A 27,492-nucleotide genomic window follows, 5' to 3' on the forward strand; every position below is an offset into this window, starting at 1 on the left:
TCATGTTAGCTACTAGCAGACCTTTCCATGTTACCTACTAGCGGACGTTTTCATGTTAGCTACTAGCAGACCTTTCCATGTTACCTACTAGCGGACGTTTTCATGTTAGCTACTAGCAGACCTTTCCATGTTACCTACTAGCACACCTTTCCATGTTACCTACTAGCAGACCTTTCCATGTTACCTACTAGCGGACGTTTTCATGTTAGCTACTAGCAGACCTTTCCATGTTAGCTACTAGCAGACCTTTCCATGTTATCTACTAGCACACCTTTCCATGTTAGCTACTAGCACACCTTTCCATGTTACCTACTAGCACACCTTTCCATGTTACCTACTAGCACACCTTTCCATGTTACCTACTAGCGGACGTTTTCATGTTAGCTACTAGCAGACCTTTCCATGTTACCTACTAGCAGACCTTTCCACATTAGCTACTAGACCTTTCCATGTTACCTACTAGCGGACGTTTTCATGTTACCTACTAGCAGACCTTTCCATGTTACCTACTAGCAGACCTTTACATGTTACCTACTAGCAGACCTGTCCATGTTACCTACTAGCGGACGTTTTCATGTTACCTACTAGCAGACCTTTCCATGTTACCTACTAGCACACCTTTCCATGTTACCTACTAGCACACCTTTCCATGTTACCTACTAGCACACCTTTCCATGTTACCTACTAGCGGACGTTTTCATGTTAGCTACTAGCAGACCTTTCCATGTTAGCTACTAGCAGACCTTTCCCTGTTAGCTACTAGCACACCTTTCCATGTTAGCTACTAGCACATCTTTCCATGTTAGCTACTAGCACACCTTTCCATGTTACCTACTAGCACACCTTTCCATGTTACCTACTAGCACACCTTTCCATGTTAGCTACTAGCACACCTTTCCATGTTACCTACTAGCACACCTTTCCATGTTACCTACTAGCAGACCTTTCCATGTTACCCACTAGCAGACCTTTCCATGTTACCTACTAGCGGACGTTTTCATGTTAGCTACTAGCAGACCTTTCCATGTTACCTACTAGCGGACGTTTTCATGTTAGCTACTAGCAGACCTTTCCATGTTACCTACTAGCGGACGTTTTCATGTTACCTACTAGCACACCTTTCCATGTTACCTACTAGCGGACGTTTTCATGTTAGCTACTAGCAGACCTTTCCATGTTACCTACTAGCAGACCTTTCCACATTAGCTACTAGACCTTTCCATGTTACCTACTAGCTGACCTTTCCATGTTAGCTACTAGCAGACGTTTTCATGTTAGCAACTAGCGGACGTTTTCATGTTAGCTACTAGCAGACCTTTCCATGTTACCTACTAGCAGACCTTTCCATGTTACCTACTACCACACCTTTCCATGTTACCTACTAGCGGACGTTTTCATGTTACCTACTAGCAGACCTTTCCATGTTACCTACTAGCACACCTTTCCATGTTAGCTACTAGCACACCTTTCCATGTTACCTACTAGCACAACTTTCCATGTTACCTACTAGCACACCTTTCCATGTTACCTACTAGCAGACCTTTCCATGTTACCTACTAGCGGACGTTTTTATGTTACCTACTAGCAGACCTTTCCATGTTACCTACTAGCAGACCTTTCCATGTTACCTACTAGCACACCTTTCCATGTTACCTACTAGCGGACGTTTTCATGTTAGCTACTAGCAGACCTTTCCATGTTAGCTACTAGCAGACCTTTCCATGTTACCTACTAGCACACCTTTCCATGTTAGCTACTAGCACACCTTTCCATGTTACCTACTAGCACACCTTTCCATGTTACCTACTAGCGGACGTTTTCATGTTAGCTACTAGCAGACCTTTCCATGTTACCTACTAGCAGACCTTTCCACATTAGCTACTAGACCTTTCCATGTTACCTACTAGCTGACCTTTCCATGTTACCTACTAGCAGACCTTTCCATGTTACATACTAGCAGACCTTTCCATGTTACCTACTAGCACACCTTTCCAAGTTACCTACTAGCACACCTTTCCATGTTACCTACTAGCGGACGTTTTCATGTTAGCTACTAGCAGACCTTTCCATGTTAGCTACTAGCAGACCTTTCCATGTTACCTACTAGCACACCTTTCCATGTTAGCTACTAGCACACCTTTCCATGTTACCTACTAGCACACCTTTCCATGTTACCTACTAGCGGACGTTTTCATGTTAGCTACTAGCAGACCTTTCCATGTTACCTACTAGCAGACCTTTCCACATTAGCTACTAGACCTTTCCATGTTACCTACTAGCGGACGTTTTCATGTTACCTACTAGCAGACCTTTCCATGTTACCTACTAGCAGACCTTTCCATGTTACCTACTAGCGGACGTTTTCATGTTACCTACTAGCGGACCTTTCCATGTTACCTACTAGCAGACCTTTCCATGTTACCTACTAGCACACCTTTCCATGTTACCTACTAGCACACCTTTCCATGTTACCTACTAGCAGACGTTTTCATGTTACCTACTAGCACACCTTTCCATGTTACCTACTAGCACACCTTTCCATGTTACCTACTAGCACACCTTTCCATGTTAGCTACTAGCACACCTTTCCATGTTACCTACTAGCACACCTTTCCATGTTACCTACTAGCAGACCTTTCCATGTTACCCACTAGCAGACCTTTCCATGTTACCTACTAGCGGACGTTTTCATGTTAGCTACTAGCAGACCTTTCCATGTTACCAACTAGCACACCTTTCCATGTTACCTACTAGCACACCTTTCCATGTTACCTACTAGCAGACCTTTCCATGTTACCTACTAGCAGACCTTTCCATGTTACCTACTAGCAGACCTTTCCACATTAGCTACTAGACCTTTCCATGTTACCTACTAGCTGACCTTTCCATGTTAGCTACTAGCAGACGTTTCCATGTTACCTACTAGCAGACCTTTCCATGTTACCTACTAGCACACCTTTCCATGTTACCTACTAGCACACCTTTCCATGTTACCTACTAGCGGACATTTTCATGTTAGCTACTAGCAGACCTTTCCATGTTAGCTACTAGCAGACCTTTCCATGTTACCTACTAGCACACCTTTCCATGTTAGCTACTAGCACACCTTTCCATGTTACCTACTAGCACACCTTTCCATGTTACCTACTAGCACACCTTTCCATGTTGCCTACTAGCGGACGTTTTCATGTTAGCTACTAGCAAACCTTTCCATGTTACCTACTAGCGGACGTTTTCATGTTAGCTACTAGCAGACCTTTCCATGTTACCTACTAGCGGACGTTTTCATGTTAGCTACTAGCAGACCTTTCCATGTTACCTACTAGCAGACCTTTCCATGTTACCTACTAGCAGACCTTTCCATGTTACCTACTAGCACACCTTTCCATGTTACCTACTAGCAGACCTTTCCATGTTACCTACTAGCGGACGTTTTCATGTTAGCTACTAGCAGACCTTTCCATGGTAGCTACTAGCAGACCTTTCCATGTTACCTACTAGCAGACCTTTCCATGTTACCTACTAGCACACCTTTCTAAGTTACCTACTAGCACACCTTTCCATGTTACCTACTAGCGGACGTTTTCATGTTAGCTACTAGCAGACCTTTCCATGTTACCTACTAGCGGACGTTTTCATGTTAGCTACTAGCAGACCTTTCCATGTTACCTATAAGCAGACCTTTCCATGTTACCTACTAGCAGACCTTTCCATGTTACCTACTAGCAGACCTTTCCATGTTAGCTACTACCAGACCTTTCCATGTTACATACTAGCAGACCTTTCCATGTTACCTACTAGCAGACCTTTTCATGTTTACCTACTAGCAGACCTTTCCATGTTACCTACTAGCAGACCTTTCCATGTTACCTACTAGCAGACCTTTCCATGTTAGCTACTAGCAGACCTTTCCATGTTACCTACTAGCACACCTTTCCATGTTACCTACTAGCAGACCTTTCCATGTTACCTACTAGCACACCTTTCCATGTTAGCTACTACCAGACCTTCCCACATTAGCTACTAGCAGACCTTTCCATGTTACCTACTAGGGGACGTTTTCATGTTAGCTACTAGCAGACCTTTCCATGTTACCTACTAGCAGACCTTTCCATGTTACCTACTAGCAGACCTTTCCATGTTAGCTACTAGCGGACGTTTTCATGTTAGCTACTAGCGGACGTTTTCACGTTAGCTACTAGCAGACGTTTTCATGTTAGCTACTAGCAGACCTTTCCATGTTACCTACTAGCAGACCTTTCCATGTTAGCTACTAGCAGACCTTTCCATGTTACCTACTAGCAGACCTTTCCATGTTAGTTGCTACCAGACCTTTCCATGTTACCTACTAGCAGACCTTTCCATGTTACCTACTAGCACACCTTTCCATGTTACCTACTAGTAGAACTTTCCATGTTACATACTAGCAGACCTTTCCATGTTAGCTACTACCAGACCTTTACATGTTAGCTACTAGCGGAACTTTCCATGTTACCTACTAGCGGACGTTTTCATGTTAGCTACTAGCAGACCTTTCCATGTTAGCTACTAGCAGACCTTTCCATGTTACCTACTAACAGACCTTTCCATGTTAGCTACTAGCAGACCTTTCCATGTTACCTAATAGCAGACCTTTCCATGTTACCTACTAGCGTACGTTTTCATGTTAGCTACTAGCAGACCTTTCCATGTTAGCTACTAGCAGACCTATCCATGTTACCTACTAGCAGACCTTTCCATGTTAGCTACTAGCAGACCTTTCCATGTTACCTACTAGCAGACCTTTCCATGTTACCTACTAGCGGACGTTTTCATGTTAGCTACTAGCAGACCTTTCCATGTTACCTACTAGCAGACCTTTCCATGTTACCTACTAGCAGACCTTTCCACATTAGCTACTAGACCCCTCATGTTACCTACTAGCTGACCTTTCCATGTTAGCTACTAGCAGACGTTTTCATGTTAGCTACTAGCAGACGTTTTCATGTTAGCTACTAGCAGGCCTTTCCATGTTAGCTACTAGCAGACGTTTCCACGTTCGCTACTAGCAGACCTTTCCACATCTCTGGGGAAACCTTGCAGAGATAATAAGTTGGTCACACCAGCTTAATAATTTTGCAGTTGTCTTAAGTTGTCTCATGATACGAGGAGATAGGAGAAGAAGGCTGAGATGAGGGCAGTCAGACTGGAGCTGGCTGACCTTGTTCTGTACATCTGTATTTTTTTCATTCGTCCTCTCTAGTCACCAAGTCTACTTTACAAGTCACACACACATGCACAACATGTGTACACACATATAAACACAGTAAATAAATGCAGTCATGCTTAGAAAAGCCTTGCATACACACAAGTAGGCACGCACGCAGGCATGCACACACTCCTCTTGTTTAGTACTCACCCTGCCAGTAGAAGCTGCCTGGTCCTCCAACCACCACTCTGTTGTTTTCCTGGTACAGAAGAAGGAAGAAAAAATAAATCTTTTTCATGTAAAGCCAGCTAAGTCAAGAGATCCATTTCTTATCTCTGCTCATAGTAGTAATAGTAACAGTAGCAGTAATAATAGTAGCAGTAGCACCACAGCTGGTGTAATTGTTGGATGTTAACACCCCCACCCCCGAGCCACATGTAGCCAAAGATGTGCTGTTAGCCTGGGATCAAATGCTACCACAAGGCCCTTCTCTCCTGAGTCTGACGCTACTCTGTGACCTTCATAGACCAATTAAGTGCACATTCTAAAAATGAGCCAGGGAAAAACTACAGAAACGGTACTGACTGCTATGTTTGAGGGGGGAAAGGCGTTCAAAATATCCAATTGGAACTGAAAGTAAACTGAGCCTGTGGTAGAGCACGTACCACATACGGCTGAGTCCTTACCGCAGCGACCTGCGTTCAAATCCAGCCCAGCCCTTTACTGCATGTCATCTCCTCTCTCTCCCCTGCCTTTCCTGTCTCTCTACTATCACTGTCAATAAAGCCAAAATGCCACAAAAAAGTCCGCTACTTCCACTAAAAATGTTCGTACTCATGGAAATGTAAGGCTCAGTTAATATGAAAATCCAGCAAATTAAAATATGCTGAGGGTGTAAAAAAATGTTTTGTGTGGTTGTGTCTGTATCAGTTCCTACTTTTAGGAAGTCGGCACTGAAGCCTGCCTGGCAGAAACCTTGACCCTCTGGTGTGTTGTAATCTGGGTGGAGAAACAACACAGGGAGACATTAGGCTGGATATTAGAGAGAGAGAGAAAGAGAGAGAGAAACATGCAAGAGTGGCAATGATGAGGTGAGATGAGATGAGGTGAGGTGAGGTGAGTGAGATGAGGTGAGGTAGGGTGGGGTGGGGGGAAATGAGGTGGGGTGAGGTGAGGTGAGTGAGATGGAGTGGGGTGGGGTGGGGTGAGGTGAGTGAGATGGGGTGGGGTGGGGTGGGGTGAGATGAGGTGGGGTGAGGTGAGATGAGATGAGATGAGATGAGATGAAATGAGATGAGATGAGATGAGATGAGATGAGATGAGATGAGATGAGATGAGATGAGATGAGATGAGATGAGATGAGATGAGATGCAGAGTACTGACTTGATCTGCATGGTGAATACTCCACCACTTGGCCTCCTTTCTTGAGGAAACACGTTCCCACCGGCTCCCGTTCTTGGTAGCCATAGGTTGACCATTGGTACAATGGGGCACAGGCCTGGAAACAAACAAACACACACACACACACACACACACAGTCAAACTCAACACACTGTGTGGAGTTTGTGTGTTTTCTTGAGTAATGTTAAGCAGTGACCAGTGGTACAGAGTACTTTTACAGACACAGTGATGGATGATACATTCACTCTTTGTTTGTGTGCGTGTGTGTGTGTGTGTGTGTGTGTGTGTGTGTGTGTGTGAAACAAGGTAGACAAGGTGTGCACAAGTAAGAAAAAGTGGACATATGGATGGATGGATGGATGGATGGGTCTGTGAGATAATGCAAAGTAGAATTTTCTCAAATTTGCTTTTAGCTGTCACACTCGGTCTTTACTTCTTCTCTGACTCATCTTTTAAATCTGATACCGTTTCTGTGATAACAAAGATGTGTCGAGAGGGAAATTTTTGTTGACCACATTTTCATGTACACAATGCCATCATGGTGACATCTATGTGTCATTTTCCACTCTGTGTGGGCCTGCACATGTCTGTGCATTTATGAGTCTGTGTTGCATGGCCAACTGACCAGAATGTGCTCCCCACTGGAGCGTACAGAGGCCCCAAACCACTGCTTGGATTTAAACTCCATCTGTTTCCCGTCTGAACTCCACCTGTCATCTGGAGAAAAACAGGAGACAGACAGACAGATCATTAATAATGACAATCCCCTATTGATAAGATATAGAAACTCTCCTGTTTCTTGCCCCCTCCAGAGGAAGGTCAGAGGTCAACTTCAGCTACAGAACAATGCCCCTTAAGCTGTTGGGGATTCAGTGCTTTTCAAGGACACTTGGGCGGGGAAATTGTTTGCCAAAATCAGGGGTTTGAGCATGTGTGCTGGGAATGAAGGTGAACCACCCATACCCATGACACCACCCAGAGAAAAAGTGGTGACAGGGGAAGAAGACAGACAGATATGACAGATGGAGGCGGACACAGAGAAGGGAAGTCTTTGTGAGGGCGACACTGATATGTTATTGTAAGAGGATGGATGCATCTTCACTGAGGAGTGTGAGTGCATTGTCACTGCATCGAGGAGCCTCTGTGACTGCATGTTGCAACCACATTCATGACCCTGATCTGTGCTCATCAGCCTCACACATGGGGAACAGGAAGTGCTTATGTCATCAGCTATCTGTTAGCAGACTGTATTTTTCCATGCCGCCCTGTTGACGGCAACAGAAACTGGTGTTCAGCCACTTCTAGTGCAGATCACAGATTTGATGTCAAGTCCGGCTAAAAAGCTGATTTTAAGATAGTCACTGATTGTTTTGAAAGCATGGAGGCGTCTCAGACTTGTAAACCACTTATGAGCCTGTGGGCAGCCTGTGATGCTCTAGTGGGTCCTTCTGGCTGTTACAAACTACAGGCGACCCAGACTTCTGCCATCGAGGCCCCTGGGCTCTTAGAAAGACTTGCCTGAGGAGCTGAGCAGAACCAGTATCTTCTTTCAAATAGTCTTTTGAAACCTCTTTTCACAGGCTACTTCCTCCGCCACGTCTCTAAACCTACTTCTTCTGAGCTCTGTTCAGCGATCAAACCCTCTCCTCTTTCCCTCCCACGGTGGTGCCTTCTGCTTTTAAGAACTTTGAATTTGGTTGTTAAAGGTATAAAATGCAAGTTTATCTACTTATCCCCCCCCCACTTTTCTCCCCAATTGAACTTGGCCAATTACCCCACTCTTCCAAGCCGTCCCGGTCGCTGCTCCACCCCCTCTGCTGATCCGGGGAGGGCTGCAGACTACCACATGCCTCCTCCCATACATGTGGAGTCACCAGCCGCTTCTTTTCACCTGACAGTGAGGAGTTTCACCAGGGGGACGTAGCATGTGGGAAGATCACGCTATTCCCCCCAGTTCCCCCTCCCCCCCTGAGCAGGCGCCCCGACTGACCAGAGGAAGCGCTAGTGCAGTGACCAGGACACACACCCACACCTGGCTTCCCACCCGCAGACACAGCCAATTAGGGATACCCGACCAAGCCGGAGGTAACGGGATTTGAACAGGTGATCCCCATGTTGGTAGGCAATGAAATAGACTGCCACGCTACCCGGACAAAGTTTATCTACTTAAACAATTAGATCAATTTAACACACATGTAGGAAAAACATTTGAGTATTCTAATCAAAGTATATTGCCCATTTGTTTTTGTTTTAAAAAAATTCACTGCTGTACAAACTGTTGTGTTGTGCTCTGGATTCAAACACCAAAGCAGGAATTTACGATTCCTGTGGCTGTGTTATTTCTGTTCCAGCAGATAAACGTACAAGCCGTGTCCTGTGAAAGCTTCCTCTCAGTGCTGTTTAAAGCCATACAAGATGAGCTTGTGTGCCTATCACAACATCATCATCATCATCATCACTAGAAGGTACGTTTTCTGCTGCTCTTCCACTTATGGCAGAAAATCACATTTTCATTTTTTCAGCATCTTTAACTCGTTAACTGCAAACAACAGCTGCGCCTGCAGCAGAGGTGGACTCACACGATAAGACACCGTGTCCTGACAACACAACAGCATGCAGTGAGGCTTGTCGCTACAGCTGAAGGATGGATGCTGGACAGTCATGGAGCTGGTGGCCACCCTGTATATTACATATATTACTACTTCTCTGTACTATATATTACTACCATATTATTACGATTGCTGCTATATTACTTCTATACTGTACTACATATTACTACCATGTTATTACTATCACTGCTATATTACATATATTACTACTATACTGTACTATGTATTACTACGATATTATTACTATTACTGCTATATGATATACAAATCCCAATTCCAATGAAGTTGGGACGTTGTGTAAAATGTGAATAAAAACAGAATACAATGATTTGCAAATCCTTTTCCACCTATATTCAATTGAATACACTACAAAGACAAGATGATTAATGTTCAGACTGATAAACTTTATTGTTTTTTGCAAATATTCACTCATGTTGAATTTGACGCCTGCAACACATTCCAAAGAAGCTGGGACAGGGGCAACAAAAGACTGGGAAAGTTGAGGAATGCTCAAAAACCACCTGTTTGGACCATTCCACAGGTGAACAGGTTAACTGGGAACAGGGGAGTGTCATGATTGGGTATAAAAGGAGCATCCCCGAAAGGCTCAGTCGTTCACAAGCAAGGATGGGGCGAGGTTCACCACTTTGTGAACAACTGCGTGAGCAAATACTCCAACAGTTTAAGAACAACGTTTCTCAACGTACAACTGCAAGGAGTTTAGGGATTTCATCATCTCCAGTCCATAATATCATCACAAGATTCAGAGAATCCAGAGAAATCTCTGCACGTAAGCGGCAAGGCCCAAACCAACATTGAATGCCCGTGACCTTCGACCCCTCAGGCGGCACTGCATTATAAACCGACATCATTGTGTAAAGGATATTACCACGTGGGCTCAGGACCACTTGGGAAAACCATCGTCAGTTAACACAGTTGGTCTCTACATCTACAAGTGCAAGTTAAAACTTTACCATGCAAAGCCACAGCCAGATATCAACACCACCCAGAAACACCGCCCGCCGGCTTCTCTGGCCCGAGCTCATCTGAGATGGACTGACGCAAAGTGGACAAGTGTGCTGTAGTCTGACGAGTCCACATTTCACATTGTTTTTGGAAATCATGGACGTCGTGTCCTCCGGGCTAAAGAGGAAAAGGACCATCCAGATTGTTATCAGCCCAGAGTCCAAAAGCCAGCATCTGTGATGGTATGGGGGGGTGGTGTTAGTGCCCATGGCATCATGGGTAACTTGCACATCTGTGAAGGCACCATTAATGCTGAAAGGTACACACAGGTTTTGGAGCAACATGTGCTGCCATCCAAGCGACATCTTTTTCAGGGACGTCCCTGCTTATTTCAGCAAGACAATGCCAAGCCACATTCTGCAGGTGTTACACCAGCGGGGCTTCGTAGTAAAAGAGTGCTGGTACTGGACTGGCCTGCCTGCAGTCCAGACCTGTCTCCCATTGAACATGTGTGGAGCATCATGAAGCACAAAATACAACAACGGAGACCCCGGACTGTTGAGCAACTGAAGTCGTACATCAGCAAGAATGGGAAAGAATTCCACCTACAAAGCTTCAACAATTAGTGTCCTCGGTTCCCAAACGCTTATTGAGTGTTGTTAAAAGGAAAGGTGGTGTAACACAGTGGTGAACATGCCCCTGTCCCAGCTGCTTTGGAACGTGTCGCAGGCATCACATTCAAAATGAGGGAATATTTGCAAAAAAAACAATAAAGTTTATCAGATTGAACATTAGATATCTTGTCTTTGTAGTGTATTCAATTCAATATAGGTGGAAAAGGATTTGCAACTTATTGTATTCTCTTTTTATTCACCTTTTACACAACGTCCCAACTTCATTGGAATTGGGGTTTGTATATTACAGTACCACCTTACTTTCAGACATTTTCATAAACCACATCCCTATGGGTCACAGTCTTGAAATGAATCTTTTTTTCTTCTTTGTTTTTGTCCACAGGGCACTGGCTGGCACACAAGCGTACACACACACACACCCCCACACACCCCCACACACACACACACACACACACACACACACCTACAAGTCAACAAACACATTCAGACACACAGCGGGGTGATGAATGGCTCTCCAGACTGTGATAGTCTTTGCTCTACAAGCCAGTGCTTACATCTGTCAACGGACGGACAGATGGTGACTGTTTCACAGATGGAGGGGGGACATGAAGATGGATGGACAGATGGTGACTGTTTCACCGAGGGTGGGGGGACATGACAACGGATGGACAGATGGTGACTGTTTCACCGATGGGGGGACATGACAATGGATGGACAGATGGTGACTGTTTCACAGAGGGTGGGGGGACATGACAATGGATGGACAGATGGTGACTGTTTCACCGAGGGTGGGGGGACATGACAATGGATGGACAGATGGTGACTGTTTCACCGATGGGGGGACATGACAATGGATGGACAGATGGTGACTGTTTCACAGAGGGTGGGGGGACATGACAATGGATGGACAGATGGTGACTGTTTCACAGAGGGTGGGGGGACATGACAATGGATGGACAGATGGTGACTGTTTCACAGAGGGTGGGGGGACATGACAATGGATGGACAGATGGTGACTGTTTCACAGATGGAGGGGGGACATGACAATGGATGGACAGATGGTGACTGTTTCACCGAGGGTGGGGGGACATGACAACGGATGGACAGATGGTGACTGTTTCACAGATGGAGGGGGGACATGACAATGGATGGACAGATGGTGACTGTTTCACCGATGGGGGGACATGACAATGGATGGACAGATGGTGACTGTTTCACCGATGGGGGGACATGACAATGGATGGACAGATGGTGACTGTTTCACCGATGGGGGGACATGACAATGGATGGACAGATGGTGACTGTTTCACCGATGGGGGGACATGACAATGGATGGACAGATGGTGACTGTTTCACAGATGGAGGGGGGACATGACAACGGATGGACAGATGGTGACTGTTTCACAGATGGGGGGGGGACATGACAATGGATGGACAGATGGTGACTGTTTCACCGATGGGGGGACATGACAATGGATGGACAGATGGTGACTGTTTCACCGATGGGGGGACATGACAATGGATGGACAGATGGTGACTGTTTCACCGATGGGGTGACATGACAATGGATGGACAGATGGTGACTGTTTCACCGAGGGTGGGGGGACATGACAACGGATGGACAGATGGTGACTGTTTCACAGATGGAGGGGGGACATGACAATGGATGGACAGATGGTGACTGTTTCACCGATGGGGGGACATGACAATGGATGGACAGATGGTGACTGTTTCACAGATGGAGGGGGGACATGACAATGGATGGACAGATGGTGACTGTTTCACAGATGGGGGGGACATGACAATGGATGGACAGATGGTGACTGTTTCACCGATGGAGGGACATGACAATGGATGGACAGATGGTGACTGTTTCACAGATGGAGGGGTGGGGAAATGACAATGGATGGACAGATGGTGACTGTTTCACAGAGGGAGGGGTGGAGACATGACAATGGATGGACAGATGGTGACTGTTTCACAGATGGGGGGACATGACAACGGATGGACAGATGGTGACTGTTTCACAGATGGAGGGGGGACATGACAACAGATGGACAGACGATGACTGTTTCACAGAGGGAGGGGGGACATGAGGGTTATCACTGTAACTTCAATGTGGATTTGGAAAACAGGCAGGATGAAAAGTAGACATCTTCAGTTTGGAAAACTGTGGCAATGTTGTATCAAACCTGTAAAGAATTCCTCCAAAACGGCATTCATGTTCAGGAATATAGCGTTATCATAACAATCATATTCTGAATCTCGTAGTCACATTCCACACCTGCAGTGGGAAATCAACACCACGCACCCACCCAGTGCTGGTAAATTATGCCTTTAGCTGCTATATTTGTCATTTCCAGCTTGCCACTGTGGTAATGAGTGAAATCCATCCTGTTTCTTCCTTGAACTTGGTCTCAGAAATAGTGCCAGTAGCTGAAAGAGTCTGGAATCCTTTCTCAGATTTCCACTTTTTCCCCCCCCAAGACCATGGTGCACCATCCAACTCTTGGTCCTTACATTTCAAGTCTTTCCATAGCTGTCTATGAACCCTGTAGGAACACTGTGACATCTGAATTAAATACTATTGATTACTAAATCGCATTACCCCCCGTGATAATGCAAGCATCAACCAGCCCATCTCTCCATTTGCCTATCCGTCCATCTGCCTATCCCACAGCATTCTTTTTAGACAGGCCTGGACTAAGTATGTGGCATAATGTTGTAACTGAGCTTACAGGAGTACATCTTGCAAGGTCGCACTGTCCCAGCCTGCCTTTACCAGGAGCTGTGAGGTAATAGCAGCCCGGCCGGCCTCGCCCTTCACAAGCTGTTCGAACAAGCACACGCAGAGAGAAGGGAAGGGTGCCTGGAGGATTCCCAGGGTAATGGTCCAGCTCCTGGGCTGGGATCAAAACCTGGACCCTGCACACTACTGCCCACAACTTTACCCTTTTCACTTATTCAGGCTCATCTCATCAGTATGTTTAATACAACAGCTGCATCTTGTAGTAAAAACAAGAAAACAAATGAAATAGAAGAGAGAATGAGATTAATGTGAAACACAGGCGCAAGAAACGAGAGACTAAGTTCAGGAATCAGGAGCAATATTTGTCATTTCATTCCATGCACCTGCGCACATGAAATACAAAGAAACATCATTTCCCCAGCGCACAGCAGTGCAACACAAAGACAAGCACACACATCCACACTACAAGAACACACATCCAAACTACACTAACACACATCCAAACTACAACAAGACATATCCGAACTACAACAACACACATCCGAACTACAACAACACACATCCAAACTACAAGAACACATATCCAAACTACAACAACACACATCTGAACTACAACAACACACATCTGAACTACAACAACACACATCGAAACTACAAGAACACACACCCAAACTACTAGAACACACATCCGAACTACAAGCACACATATCCAACCTACACCAACACACATCCAACCTACACCAACACACATCCAAACTACAACAAGACATATCCGAACCACAACAACACACATCCGAACTACAACAACACACATCCGAACTAAAACAACACACATCCAAACTACAAGAACACACATCCAAACTACTAGAACACACATTCGAACTACAAGCACACATATCCAAACTACACCAACACACATCCAAACTACAACAACACACATCCAAACTACAAGAACACATATCCAAACTACAACAACACACATCCGAACTACGACAACACACATCCGAACTACAACACAGATTCAAACTACAACAACACACATCCGAACTACAACAACACACATCGAAACTGCAAGAACACACATCCACACTACAAGAACACACATCCAAACTACACCAACACACATCCAAACTACAACAAGACATATCCGAACTACAACAACACACATCCGAACTACAACAACACACATCCGAACTACAACAACACACATCCGAACTACAACAACACACATCGAAACTACAAGAACACACATCCAAACTACTAGAACACACATCCGAACTACAAGCACACATATCCGAACTGCACCAACACACATCCAAACTACAACAACACACATCCAAACTACAAGAACACATATCCAAACTACAACAACACACATCCGAACTACAACAACACACATCCTAACTACAACACACATTCAAACTACAACAACACACATCCGAACTACAACAACACACATCGAAACTACAAGAACACACATCCAAACTACTAGAACACACATCCGAACTACAAGAACACATATCCGAACTACAAGAACACACATCCAAACTACAAGAACACACATCCAAACTAGAACAACACATATCCAAACTACAACGACACACATCCAAACTACAAGAACAAATATCCAAACTACAACAACACACATCCAAACTACAACACACATCCAAACTACAACAACACATATCCAAACTACAAGAAAACACATCCAAACTACAACAACACACATCCAAACCACAAGAAAACATATTCCAAACTACAACAACACACATCCAAACTACAACAACACACATCCAAACTACAACACATATCCAAACTACAAGAAAACATATCCAAACTACAACAACACACATCCAAACTACAACATACATCCAAACTACAAGAGCACACATCCAAACTACAACAACACTTATCCAAAGTACAAGAACCCACATCCAAACTACAAGAACACACATCTAAACTACAACAACACACATCCAAACTACAACAACACAAACCCAAACTACAAGAACACACATCCAAACTACAACACACATCCAAACTACAACACACATCCAAACTACAACAACACACATCCGAACTACAACAACACACATCCAAACTACAACAACACATATCCAAAATACAACAACACACATCCAAGCAACAAGAACACATATCCAAACTACAACGACACACATCCAAACTACAAGAACACACATCCAAACTACAAGAACACATATCCAAACTACACCAACACACATCCAAACTACAACAACACATATCCAAAATACAAGAACAGACATCCAAACTACAACAACACACATCCAAACTACATCAACACAAATCCAAACTACAAGAAAACATATCCAAACTACAATAACACACATCCAAACTACTAGAACATACATCCAAAATACAAGAACACACGTCCAAAGTACAAGAACACGCATCCAAACTACACTATCACACGTTCAAACTACAACATACATCCAAACTACAAGAACACATATCCAAACTACAAGAACACACATCCAAATTACAAGAACACATATCCAAACTACAACAACACACATTCAAACTACAACAACACATCCAAACTACAACACATATCCAAACTACAACAACACACATCCAAACTACAACAACATACATCCATACTACAAGAGCACACATCCAAACTACAAGAACACACATCCAAACTACAACAACACACATCCAAACTACAGAGGACAGGGGGGTTACTGTGGACTTCAGACTAGATGGAAACCTATTTAACATCCGTAGGCTCCAAGCGGTCACAAAAATGACATCGGAGCACATCATTGAGTTACAGTACGCAGATGATTGTGCAGTTGTGGCCCACACACCCGAGGCACTACAAGCTACCCTTGCAGCTGCTGCAAGGGCGTATGGTAGGCTGGGGCTCTCTATAAATGTGACAAAGACTGAAATAGTATGCCAGTGGGCATCTACTCCTCCATCTCATTCACCAACCTTCAACATCTCCGACAAACCACTTGCAACAGTGGAATCCTTCAAATACCTGGGCAGCTTCCTCTCTGACGACTGCAGCATCGACAGGGAGATGCAAAACCGGATTAAACAAGCGTCATCCTCTTTTGGCAGACTTAGGAGAAGGGTCTTTCAAAACAAAGACCTCAACCTCCACACCAAAATATCTGTCTACTTGGCAGTTGTCATCACGACTCTCCTCTACAGCTGTGAGGCGTGGACCCTGTACAGCCACCACCTCAGGATGCTTGAGGCCTTCCACATCAGATGCCTACAATGCATCCTGAGGATAACCTGGCGTGACCGAGTGCCCCATACTGAAATACTCCGCAAGACCAACTGCATCAGCATGGAGGCTACCGTCACCCAGCACCAACTTCGATGGCTCGGTCACGTCATCAGGATGCCAAAGGAGCGCTTACTGCGTAAAGTGCTGTATGGCCAGCTACATCTTGGCCGCCGCTTGGCAGGGGGCCAGAAAAACGGTACAAAGACCAGCTGAAGACCATCATAAAGAAGTGCGGCCTGAACCCGAGCCAGCTGGAAGACACTGCCGCCCAACGCTCCATCTGGCGGCAACTCTGTCAACAAGGGGTGCAAAACCTCGAGAAGGACCGCGGTGATCGACGGACCAGAAGACGTCTGAAGAGACATGAAGCCAGTACCACACCTACATCCCCAGTCAGTGATTTCACCTGTTCTGTCTGCGGCAGAAATTGTGGGTCGCAGATAGGGCTTTACAGCCATAAGAAGACTCACAAGTGACAGAGGCAGGATTGTCATCATCGGACACGACGGACAACCTAAAGCAAGCAAGGGTGGGTGTGGGTGTGGGTGAGGGTGAGAGAGAGAGAGAGAGAGAGAGAGAGAGAGAGAGAGAGAGAGAGAGAGAGAGAGAGAGAGAGAGAGAGAGAGAGAGAGAGAGAGAGAGAGAGAGATTTTCCAAAATAAATTTCTTGAAGACACAGCTACAACCTGAAATACATCTGCCTACAAAGGAGCAACTACTTGTCAATTCTACATTTACACTGTGTATATATACACAGTTGCATCCAAGAAAACCAGTGTGGTGAACTGGTTTGTTACAGGCAGTTGTGTATATATACACAGTCACATCCAAGAAAAACAGTGTGGTGAACTGGTTTGTTACAGGCACTTGTGTATATATACACAGTTGCATCCAAGAAAACCAGTGTGGTGAACTAGTTTGCTAGGGGCAGTTGGGATATATACACAGTCACATCCAAGAAAACCAGTGTGGTGAACTGGTTTGCTAGGGGCAGTTGGGATATATACACAGTCACATCTAAGAAAACCAGTGTGGTGAACTGGTTTGCTAGGGGCAGTTGTGTATATACACACAGTCACATCCAAGAAAACCAGTGGTGAACTGGTTTGCTAGTGGCAGTTGGGATAACAAGCCCTAAACTCAATCAACAATACAGGTAGGTCAGTAACACCTTTTCCTGTCTTCTGAAATCTTACCTGTGTTTACTTTCACAACATACTGCAAGCTGTGGACTCAAATGCTGCCATCAGATGAAACCAGACTTCCAAAAACACTAACAAGTTTCACCCCTCTCCGTCCTGCTGTCCCCTTCATCACACATCAATACAAAAAACTCTAATGGGACTCACACATACACACAGACAGACGAGGAAAAGCACTTATGAAATGTTTGGTTTGTTCTCATGACATGAGGCATCAGGGTACGTCCACTGAGGAGAACCATATTCTCGTGGCATGAGGCGTCAGGGTACGTTCACTGAGGAGAACGAGAACTGTGTTCTTGTGACATGAGGCGTCAGGGAACGCCACTGAGGAGAACCGTGTTCTTATGACATCAGGTGTCAGGATATGTCCACTGAGGACAACCATGTTCTTGTGGCATTAGGTGTCAGGGTACGCCCACTGAGGACAACCATGTTCTCATGACATGAGGCGACAGGGTACATCCACTGAGGAGAACCATGTTCTCGTGACATGAGGCATCAGGGTACGCCCACTGAGGAGAACCATGTTCTCGTGGCATGAGGTGCCAGGGTACGTCCACTGAGGAGAACCATGTTCTCGTGACATGAGGCGTCAGGGTACGTCCACTGAGGAGAACCATGTTCTCGTGACATGAGGCGTCAGGGTACGCCCACTGAGGACAACCATGTTCTCGTGACATGAGGTGCCAGGGTACGCCCACTGAGGAGAACCATGTTCTCGTGACATGAGGCGTCAGGGTACGCCCACTGAGGACAACCATGTTCTCATGACATGAGGCGACAGGGTACATCCACTGAGGAGAACCATGTTCTCGTGACATGAGGCATCAGGGTACACCCACTGAGGAGAACCATGTTCTCGTGGCATGAGGTGCCAGGGTACGTCCACTGAGGAGAACCATGTTCTCGTGGCATGAGGTGCCAGGGTACGTCCACTGAGGAGAACCATGTTCTCGTGACATGAGGTGTCGGTACGTCCACTTAGGACAACCATGTTCTCGTGACATGAGGCGTCAGGATACGCCCACTGAGGAGAACCATGTTCTCGTGGCATGAGGTGCCAGGGTACATCCACTGTGGAGAACCATGTTCTCGTGACATGAGGCGTCAGGGTACGTCCACTGAGGAGAACCATGTTCTTATGACATGCGGCATCAGGGTACGTCCACTGAGGAGAACCATGTTCTCGTGACATGAGGCATCAGGGTACGCCCACTGAGGAGAACCATGTTCTCGTGGCATGAGGTGCCAGGGTACGTCCACTGAGGAGAACCATGTTCTTGTGACATCAGGTGTCAGGGTACGTCCACTGAGGAGAACCATGTTCTCGTGACATGAGGCGTCAGGGTCTGCCCACTGAGGAGAACCATGTTCTCGTGGCATGAGGTGCCAGGGTACGCCCACTGAGGAGAACCATGTTCTTGTGACATCAGGTGTCAGGGTACATCCACTGAGGAGAACCATGTTCTCGTGACATGAGGCGTCAGGGTACGTCCACTGAGGAGAACCATGTTCTTATGACATGCGGCGTCAGGGTACGTCCACTGAGGAGAACCATGTTCTCGTGACATGAGGTGCCAGGGTACGTCCACTGAGGAGAACCATGTTCTCGTGACATGAGGCGTCAGGGTACGTCCACTGAGGAGAACCATGTTCTTATGACATGCGGCGTCAGGGTACGTCCACTGAGGAGAACCATGTTCTCGTGACATGAGGCATCAGGGTACGCCCACTGAGGAGAACCATGTTCTCGTGGCAAGAGGTGTCAGGGTACGTCCACTGAGGAGAACCATGTTCTCATGACATGAGGCGTCAGGGTACACCCACTGAGGAGAACCATGTTCTCGTGGCATGAGGTGCCAGGGTACGTCCACTGAGGAGAACCATGTTCTCGTGACATGAGGCGTCAGGGTACGTCCACTGAGGAGAATCATGTTCTTATGACATGCGGCGTCAGGGTACGTCCACTGAGGAGAACCATGTTCTCGTGACATGAGGCGTCAGGGTATGTCCACTGAAGAGAACCGTGTTCTTGTGACATGAGGTATCAGGGTACGTCCACTGAGGAGAACCATGTTCTTATGACATGCAGCGTCAGGGTACGTCCACTGAGGACAACCATGTTCTCGTGACATGAGACGTCAGGGTACGTTCACTGAGGACAACCATGTTCTCGTGACATGAGGCGTCAGGGTATGTCCACCGAGGAGAACCATGAGACAGCTTATCAGTCAGCTGTGCCTTGTCTCGGCCGCTTAAACAAAGTCATATGTACATTGAAACGCTGCAGCTGCAGTGAGTTCTAATCCTGGATTCATTAGCTAAATAAGTGGTGTTGTGCCACATATTAGTTACAACATATGACCCAAGTAGCAGCTGAGTACAAATCCGGTGCCGTGGCAGGTGGAAGGGACGGAGACATGTTCAATAAGAGTAAAGCCAGGGGGCTTTCTGCACCAGGGTGGGGGAAGTACCAACACTAAACCAGTCAGACACTGGTAGACATCAGCGGCGGCTGGAGGATGTGTGTGTGAAACAGACATTTGGCAGCTGACCAACTACCACTGAAGCTGAAGGCAGAAGACCATGGTAACCATAACAACGGGCCACTGTTACTGACTACTAGGCGAAACCGTCTCACACTAACCTTGCAACTGATTTATGTTGACAATGCAACAGTAATGGTTCTCTGAGGTTGATGATAATATGGGTGTGAAGGAAAACTTGGTAGGGGTGGAGTATGGCATGATGCACCTTCAGTGTGCTACAACATGAAGCAGACACACAGGCAAGCCACGCAGACAAGCCACGCAGGCAGGCTTCTCAACATCTTCCGTCTGATGCATTATGATTTACCAAGGCACTAAATACGTTCGACATCCCTTCCCTTTTTAGGGGGGCAAGACAAAAGAATTTTCCTAACAGGGGTAAAATATATATATACATATTCATTTCTTTCTTTATGCCCTCATTGTAATGGCATAGATATGTTCCTGGAAAAGAAGCACCACATGTTGAGCTGTCACACATGTGACAGACAAGAAAAGTCCCCGTTTTAACAATAGCTGCTTGATCACGGCTAGACAGCCCAGCAGTCTGCCATGAAACTGAAACACTGAGTCACACACTAACGCCACAACCGCACACATGCACTCTTACATGCATGAACGTGTGCGTGCACACACACAGACGCTCGATGGTGTTTTAAGCCCCCAACGTACTCCTTCAAGGCAGCGCTGCATGGAAGGCATTCCCCGCCCCCTACAGTTTCAGCCAATCACAGCACTGGCGCCAACCCTAACCCTAACCCTAACCAGTGCTGTGATTGGCTGAAACTGTAGGGGGCGGGGAATGCCTTCCATGCAGCGCTGCCTTGAAGGAGTACGTTGGGGGCTTAAAACACCATCGAAGAGCACAGACACACACTAAATCCTTTGTACAAATACTGAGTCAGAGCAATACAAAAGGGCTTGCGCTCAAACACACACACACACACACACACACACACACACACACACACACACACACACACACACACACACACACACACACACACACACACACACACACTAGTTCCACTCAGTCAGGTGAGAAGTGAAGAAGTGTGGGCCAGCCTGTACCAACACTTATGTGATTTTTTACAGCGTCATGATTTTTTTTTATTTTGATTTTGATTTTTGTGATTGTGAGATACTTTGTTGATGCTCGTGGGGAAATGATGCTCTGCATTTAACCCATCCTAGTTGCATAGCTAGGAGCAGTGTGCCGCCGCCGTGCAGCACCCTGGCAACCAACTCCAGTTGGTTTTGCCATGCCTCGGTCCAGGGCAAGGCCAGGAGTATTAACCCTAACATGCATGTCTTTTTTGATGGTAGGGGAAACCGGACCACCTGGAGAAAACCCACTGCAGACACGAGGAGAACATGCAAACTCCACACAGGACCTGGGATGACCCCCAAGGTTGGACAACCCCGGGGTGCGAACCCAGGACCTTCTTGCTGTGAGGTGACAGCGCTAACCACTGCGCCACTATGCCGCCCTATGATCGCCATAGAGATAAAACTCTCTACTTGTCATAAAACTCATTACATGGGAGGTTGGATTTCAGGGTTAGTAACACACTAGCAGTCCTGAAGATGCCAGAGACGGGGCTGTCTCCAGGGCTCTCCCACAACCCACTATGCCAACCTGCAACCCTGTGTTATTCCCAGACTGGTCAAAGTTTACCCTGATGTGAAACATCATTTGCCTTCACACTGATGTCACCTGAGGTTACTCTGACTGTTTAGTTTCGTAGGTTTTTTCTTTTGCAATTACACATATTGGTTATAATATCATTTACTCACCGGCTTCATTGCAGAGCATTTGGACACTGGACCATCACAGACCGCGGCTTTAAAATGTTTGTCTTATGTGGGAATGGAAATCGTATGTCACATGTTTCACCAAGTCCAAGTTAACACAACTTTCTAAACTACATATTTGGAGGTGAAAACGACAGTGCAAGTTAAAAGTTGCCAGCTGAAATGTCCGACATTAGTAATGGTCGATCGCATTGCAAAGCTACTTCCTGGTTTGACTTACAGCAACAACTAGCCAATACTTACCGTAGGTAGTAATAACCATCAACAAACTACCCGGCCAGCACAACTGACACCTCATAGATAATCATGGACACAGCCAGACTGAGGCACTAGGTTTTTGTTTTTTTTTTGGTTTGTTTTTGTTTTTTTGTTTTTTTTTAAAGGACAGGTTTAAGGCTTGTGTTCACTTGCCCCATAAGATGCTGCTGTAAAGCTGTTCCTCGCAATGGTCCCGTATCCAAAATCTACAAAATGGTAGCCATGAGTAAAATGATATCAAAACCAATATGCATGATAGGAAAAACTATGAAAAATAAGAGCTGGGTTGTTAAAAACCGTATGTTCTGGACACTCGAGTGACAGAGCTGTCAACTGACCACCACCTGGTGGTGAGTTGGATCAGATGGCAGGGGAGACTACCAGACAGAACTGGTAAACCCCAAGTGTGTAGTGAGAGTGAATTGGGAACTTCTGGCTGAGGACCCTGTCTGGAAAGTCTTCAACACACACCTCTGGAGGAGCTTCTCCTTGATCCTGAGGGAGGCTGAGGACATGGAGTCAGAATGGACCCTGTTCAAAGCCTCCATTGTTAAAGCAGCAGCTTTGAGCTGTTGTTAGATGGTCGTCAGTGCATGTCGTGTTGGAACCCCAAGGGAGGCTGTTAGGCTGAAGAAGGAGACTTTCTGAGCTTGGCTAACTTGGGGGACTCTGGAAATGTCTGAGAGGTAATGGCAGGCCGATGACTCTCATGGAAGCAAAAGCTCAAGTATGGCAGGAGTTTAGGGAGGCCATGGAGAAGTACTTTCAGTTGGCCTCAAAGAGGTTCTGGCAAACCATCAGGCAACTCAGGAGGGGCACGCAGGGCCTCATCCAGGCTGTTCTCAGCAGGGACGGGGAGGATCTGATCTTGACTGAGATGTAGTCGGATGGTGGAAGGAACATTTGAGGAGCTCCTAAATCCGACTGACATGCTCTCTGCTGAGGAGGCAGGGCCAGGGGATTTGAGAGGGGGGGGTCGTCTTCCATCTCCCTGGCAGAGGCCACTGAGGTAGTTAGGAAACCCCACAGTAGCAAGGCGCTGGGAGTGGATGAGATCTGCCCTGAAATGCTGAAGGCTCTGGATGTTGTAGGGTTGTTATGGGTGACACATCTCTTCAATGTTGTGTGGACATCGTGGACAGTACCTGTGGAGTAGCAGACAGGGCTTTTGGTCCCCATTTTTAAAAAGAGGGACTGGAGAGTGTGCTCCAAATACCAGGGTATCACACCGCTCAGCCTCCCTGGGAAAGCTCACTCCAGAGTGCTGGAAAGGAGATTGGCTGATTGTCAAACTTCGGATTTAGAAGGAACAATCTGGATTTCCTCCTGACCACGAAACAGCAAGCCAGCTTTTCACCCTCGCATGGATACTGGAGGGATTGTGGGAGTTTGCCAATCCAATCTGCATGTGTTTTGTGATCTGGAGAGGGTTTATGACTGTGTTCCCTAGGGTGTCCTGTGGGGGATGCTGCAGGACTACTGGGTGCCAGATTCGCTGCTGCGAGCCATTCAGTCCCTTGATAACCACAGTGAGAGCTGTGTCTACATTCTTGGCACTAAGTCAAGGTCTTTTCCAGTGGGTGTTGGACTCCACCAGGGCTACACTCGTTCTAATTCTGTTCACGATTTTCATGAACAGGATTTCAAGGTGCAGTAGGGGGGTGGAGGGTGTCCAGTATGGTGACCTCAGGATTGCATCTCTGCTCTTTTCAGATGATGTGGTTCTGTTGGTCTCACCAAGCTGTGACCTCCAGCATGCATTAGGATGGTTTGCAGCCAAGTGTGAAGCGGTCCAGATGAGGATCAGCACCTCAAACTCCAAGACCATGGTTCTCTGTTGGAAAAAAAGGTGGTTTACTCCCTCCAAATTGGGATTGAGTTACTGCCTCAAGTGGAGGAGTTCAAGTATCTCTCGGTCTTGTTCACAAGTAAGGGTAAAATATAGTGGAAGATTGATAGGCAGATTGGGGCGATGGCAGCCATCATGCGGTCGTTGTACTGGACCACCGTAGTGAAGAGGTAATTGAGCCAGAAGGCAAAGCTCTTAATTTACCAGTTGATCTTTGTTTCAACCCTTACCTATGGTCACAAGCTCTGGGTATTGGCTGAAAGAATAAGATCGTTTCCTCCACCGGGTGGCTGGGCGCACCCTTAGGGATAGGGTAAGGAGCTCAGACATCTGGAAGGAGCCCGGAGTAGAGCCGCTGCTCCTTTGCATTGAAAGCAGCCAGTTGAGGTTGTTCGGGCACCTAGTTAGGATGCCTCCTGGGTGCCTCCCTGTGGAGGTGTTCTGGACATGATGAACTGGAAGGAGAGCCTGGCGCAGACCCAGGACATGCTGGGGAGATTATATATCCCAGCTGGCCTGGGAACACCTTGGGATCCCCCATGAGAAGCTGGAGGATGTGGCCAGGGAAAGGAATGTCTTGGCTGCCCTCCTCAGCCTGCTACCACTACGACCCGGTCCCAGATAAGCGGCAGAAAATGATGATGATGATGATGATGATGTTAAAAACCAGAAATATCCTTTAAAATGGCCTGTTGACATCATTAGCATTTACTTATCAAAACCAACATCATATCTACTTCATGCATGTATTTTTCAACAACTGTCTCACAACTAAAACGCTTTCATTTTAAAGGTTGCTATTTACACTATGTCTCAACTGCGTCCCATGCGCGCTACTGCAAACTGTTAGGTCTTTTTTAAGCTTAAAGTCTGGTCTTTTTATACACACGTGTAAACACAGCAATTATTCCCAATTAGGGATGGGACGATGGCATCTGGACACTGCTTGGCAACCTCCTCATCATATTCGATATACATTTTATAATTCCAATATAATTCCATTATCCTCTTTCAATGCTGTATTGTGTAAATTGTGTAAACACAACATCCATTGCATGTCTGTCCATCTTGGGAGAGAGAGCCCTCCTCTGTTGCTCTCCTTGAGGTTTCATGTTTTCTCCCTGTTAAAGGGTTTTTCAGGGAGGTGTTCCTTATCCGATGAGAGGGTCTAAGGACAGGATGTTGTGTTGCTGTAAAGCCCACTGAGGCAAATTTGTCATTTGTGATATTGGGCTATACAAATAAAATTGACTTGAAGATATAGGATTTCATCATGGATCACAATAAAAAACACTCATGTAAAGTTGATCGTGGTGAATTTCCATTATTGGGATAATCGTGAATGGGGATAATTGTGAATATCAACTTGAAAAAGCTGTCGAGCTCTCTCGCTCTCTCTGCACTGCATGCTGGTAGTTCCAGGTGAGTGTGAGTGGAGTTGGCACAGAGTTTGGACTGTACTCTCTAACTTCGGAGATCTTCTTTCCTCCTTTTTTCTATGTCTTTTCTGCATGATCAGGTAAGTGTATCTTCTGTTTGTTGGCTGATTGGTGACTGTCCTGCCATTTTTTTGCTGGTTGTTTTGTGGAGGAATGGTGTCCTCCGAGATGTCACCTACATCCATCTGTCATGGGATCCGGACAGTCCGGCTGGGGCCCAGTGTGACAAGTGTGACAGTGGAGGAGGTTTTGTTGGCCACAGGAGAGCAAACTGTCGCTGGGATTACCTGCTGGGTAATGGCGAGAGAGTGATGCCTCGTCAACACTAATATGCATCTTTTGCAAAACCAACATTTTCCTCTACATCCACAGGCAAACAGCATTTTAGGTTACTACAATGGAGTTTTTTTTTTGCCCCTTTTTCTCCCCAATTTTACTTCGCCAATTACCCCACTCTTCCGAGCCGTCCCGGTCACTGCTCCACCCCCTCTGCTGATCCGGGGAGGGCTGCAGACGACCACATGCCTCCTCCCATACATGTGGAGCCACCAGCTGCTTCTTTTCACCTGAGAGTGAGGAGTTTCACCAGGGGGACGTAGTGCCTGGGAGGATCACGTTATCCCCCCAGTTCCCCCTCCCCCCTGACCAGGCGCCCCAACCGACCAGAGGAGGCGCTAGTGCAGCGACCAGGACACATACCCACATCCGGCTTCCAACCCACAGACACAGCCAATTGTGTCTGTAGGTCGCCTGACCAAGCCGGAGGTAACACGGGGATACGATCCGGCGAGCCCCGTGTTGGTAGGCAACAGAATAGACCGCCATGCCACCCAGATGCCCAAAATGGAGATTTTTTAAAACAGAGGGGAAACATTGCCTGTTTAGAAAAATACCCATATACGCGTGGTCGAGGCGTGGATCTGTCCTTGTTTGTTCTTCACTAAAAAAAGATGTTCAGTAAAAATTATGTCCTCCCGGTACACAATACAACATTTGTTTCTTAACAAAGTGTACGGTGAATTGATTCCAGTAAGTTTTAGTGGCATTTTAAGAGTTTTAGGCATATGTTGATGACTGAATATCGTGAAAACCCCGTTATTTTAGCCAGGCTAATAATGACTTGAAATGTTCCTATTGTCCTACCCCTATTCCCAATTCATAAAACGTACAAACGTTAGCATTTCGATATCTTTAGAACAAAATATATGAGAGACAATGGGTAAAAAGTAAAAGAACAAGTACTTAGGTTTCACAAAGCACAAGTCTATAGGTGTGTCGTAGGCCTGAAGTTGCCAAAACCTTTTCTTCTGATTCAGGTTCTGACTCAGGTTCAAGGCAGGTATTTCGTTCCACCCTCAGGACTGAGTTCAGCCATGGATGGAGAATGTTCGTGTATGACCTTTGACTTTACACTGCTACATACACAACCAGTTCATATGCAAACGGAGGCTTGGCACTTGGATGGTTTGATACCTGACGTGCCGGGCTAGTCACTAGGGTGGTACGTCCGGCTCTGTCTGAATGTCAAGAGCCCCTTGAGTGACAA

The 27,492-nt window shown here is 46.2% G+C and overlaps 1 protein-coding gene across 1 annotated transcript in view; it reads right to left on the bottom strand.

Annotated features, from left to right (window-relative positions):
- Window positions 1–27,492, bottom strand: part of itgav (integrin, alpha V) — a 119,598-nt gene that overhangs the window by 75,978 nt on the left and 16,128 nt on the right. The window contains exons 3-6 of the mRNA XM_056289084.1: window positions 7,215–7,306; window positions 6,572–6,686; window positions 6,126–6,187; window positions 5,399–5,447 (exon numbers count right to left, since the gene is read on the bottom strand). Coding sequence (XP_056145059.1) covers window positions 5,399–5,447; window positions 6,126–6,187; window positions 6,572–6,686; window positions 7,215–7,306 — 318 coding nt within the window. The remainder of the gene's footprint in view (window positions 1–5,398; window positions 5,448–6,125; window positions 6,188–6,571; window positions 6,687–7,214; window positions 7,307–27,492) is intronic.

The sequence above is a fragment of the Lampris incognitus genome, chromosome 11 (genome assembly GCF_029633865.1).
Source record: "Lampris incognitus isolate fLamInc1 chromosome 11, fLamInc1.hap2, whole genome shotgun sequence".
In the NCBI taxonomy this organism is placed as follows: Eukaryota; Metazoa; Chordata; class Actinopteri; order Lampriformes; family Lampridae; genus Lampris; species Lampris incognitus.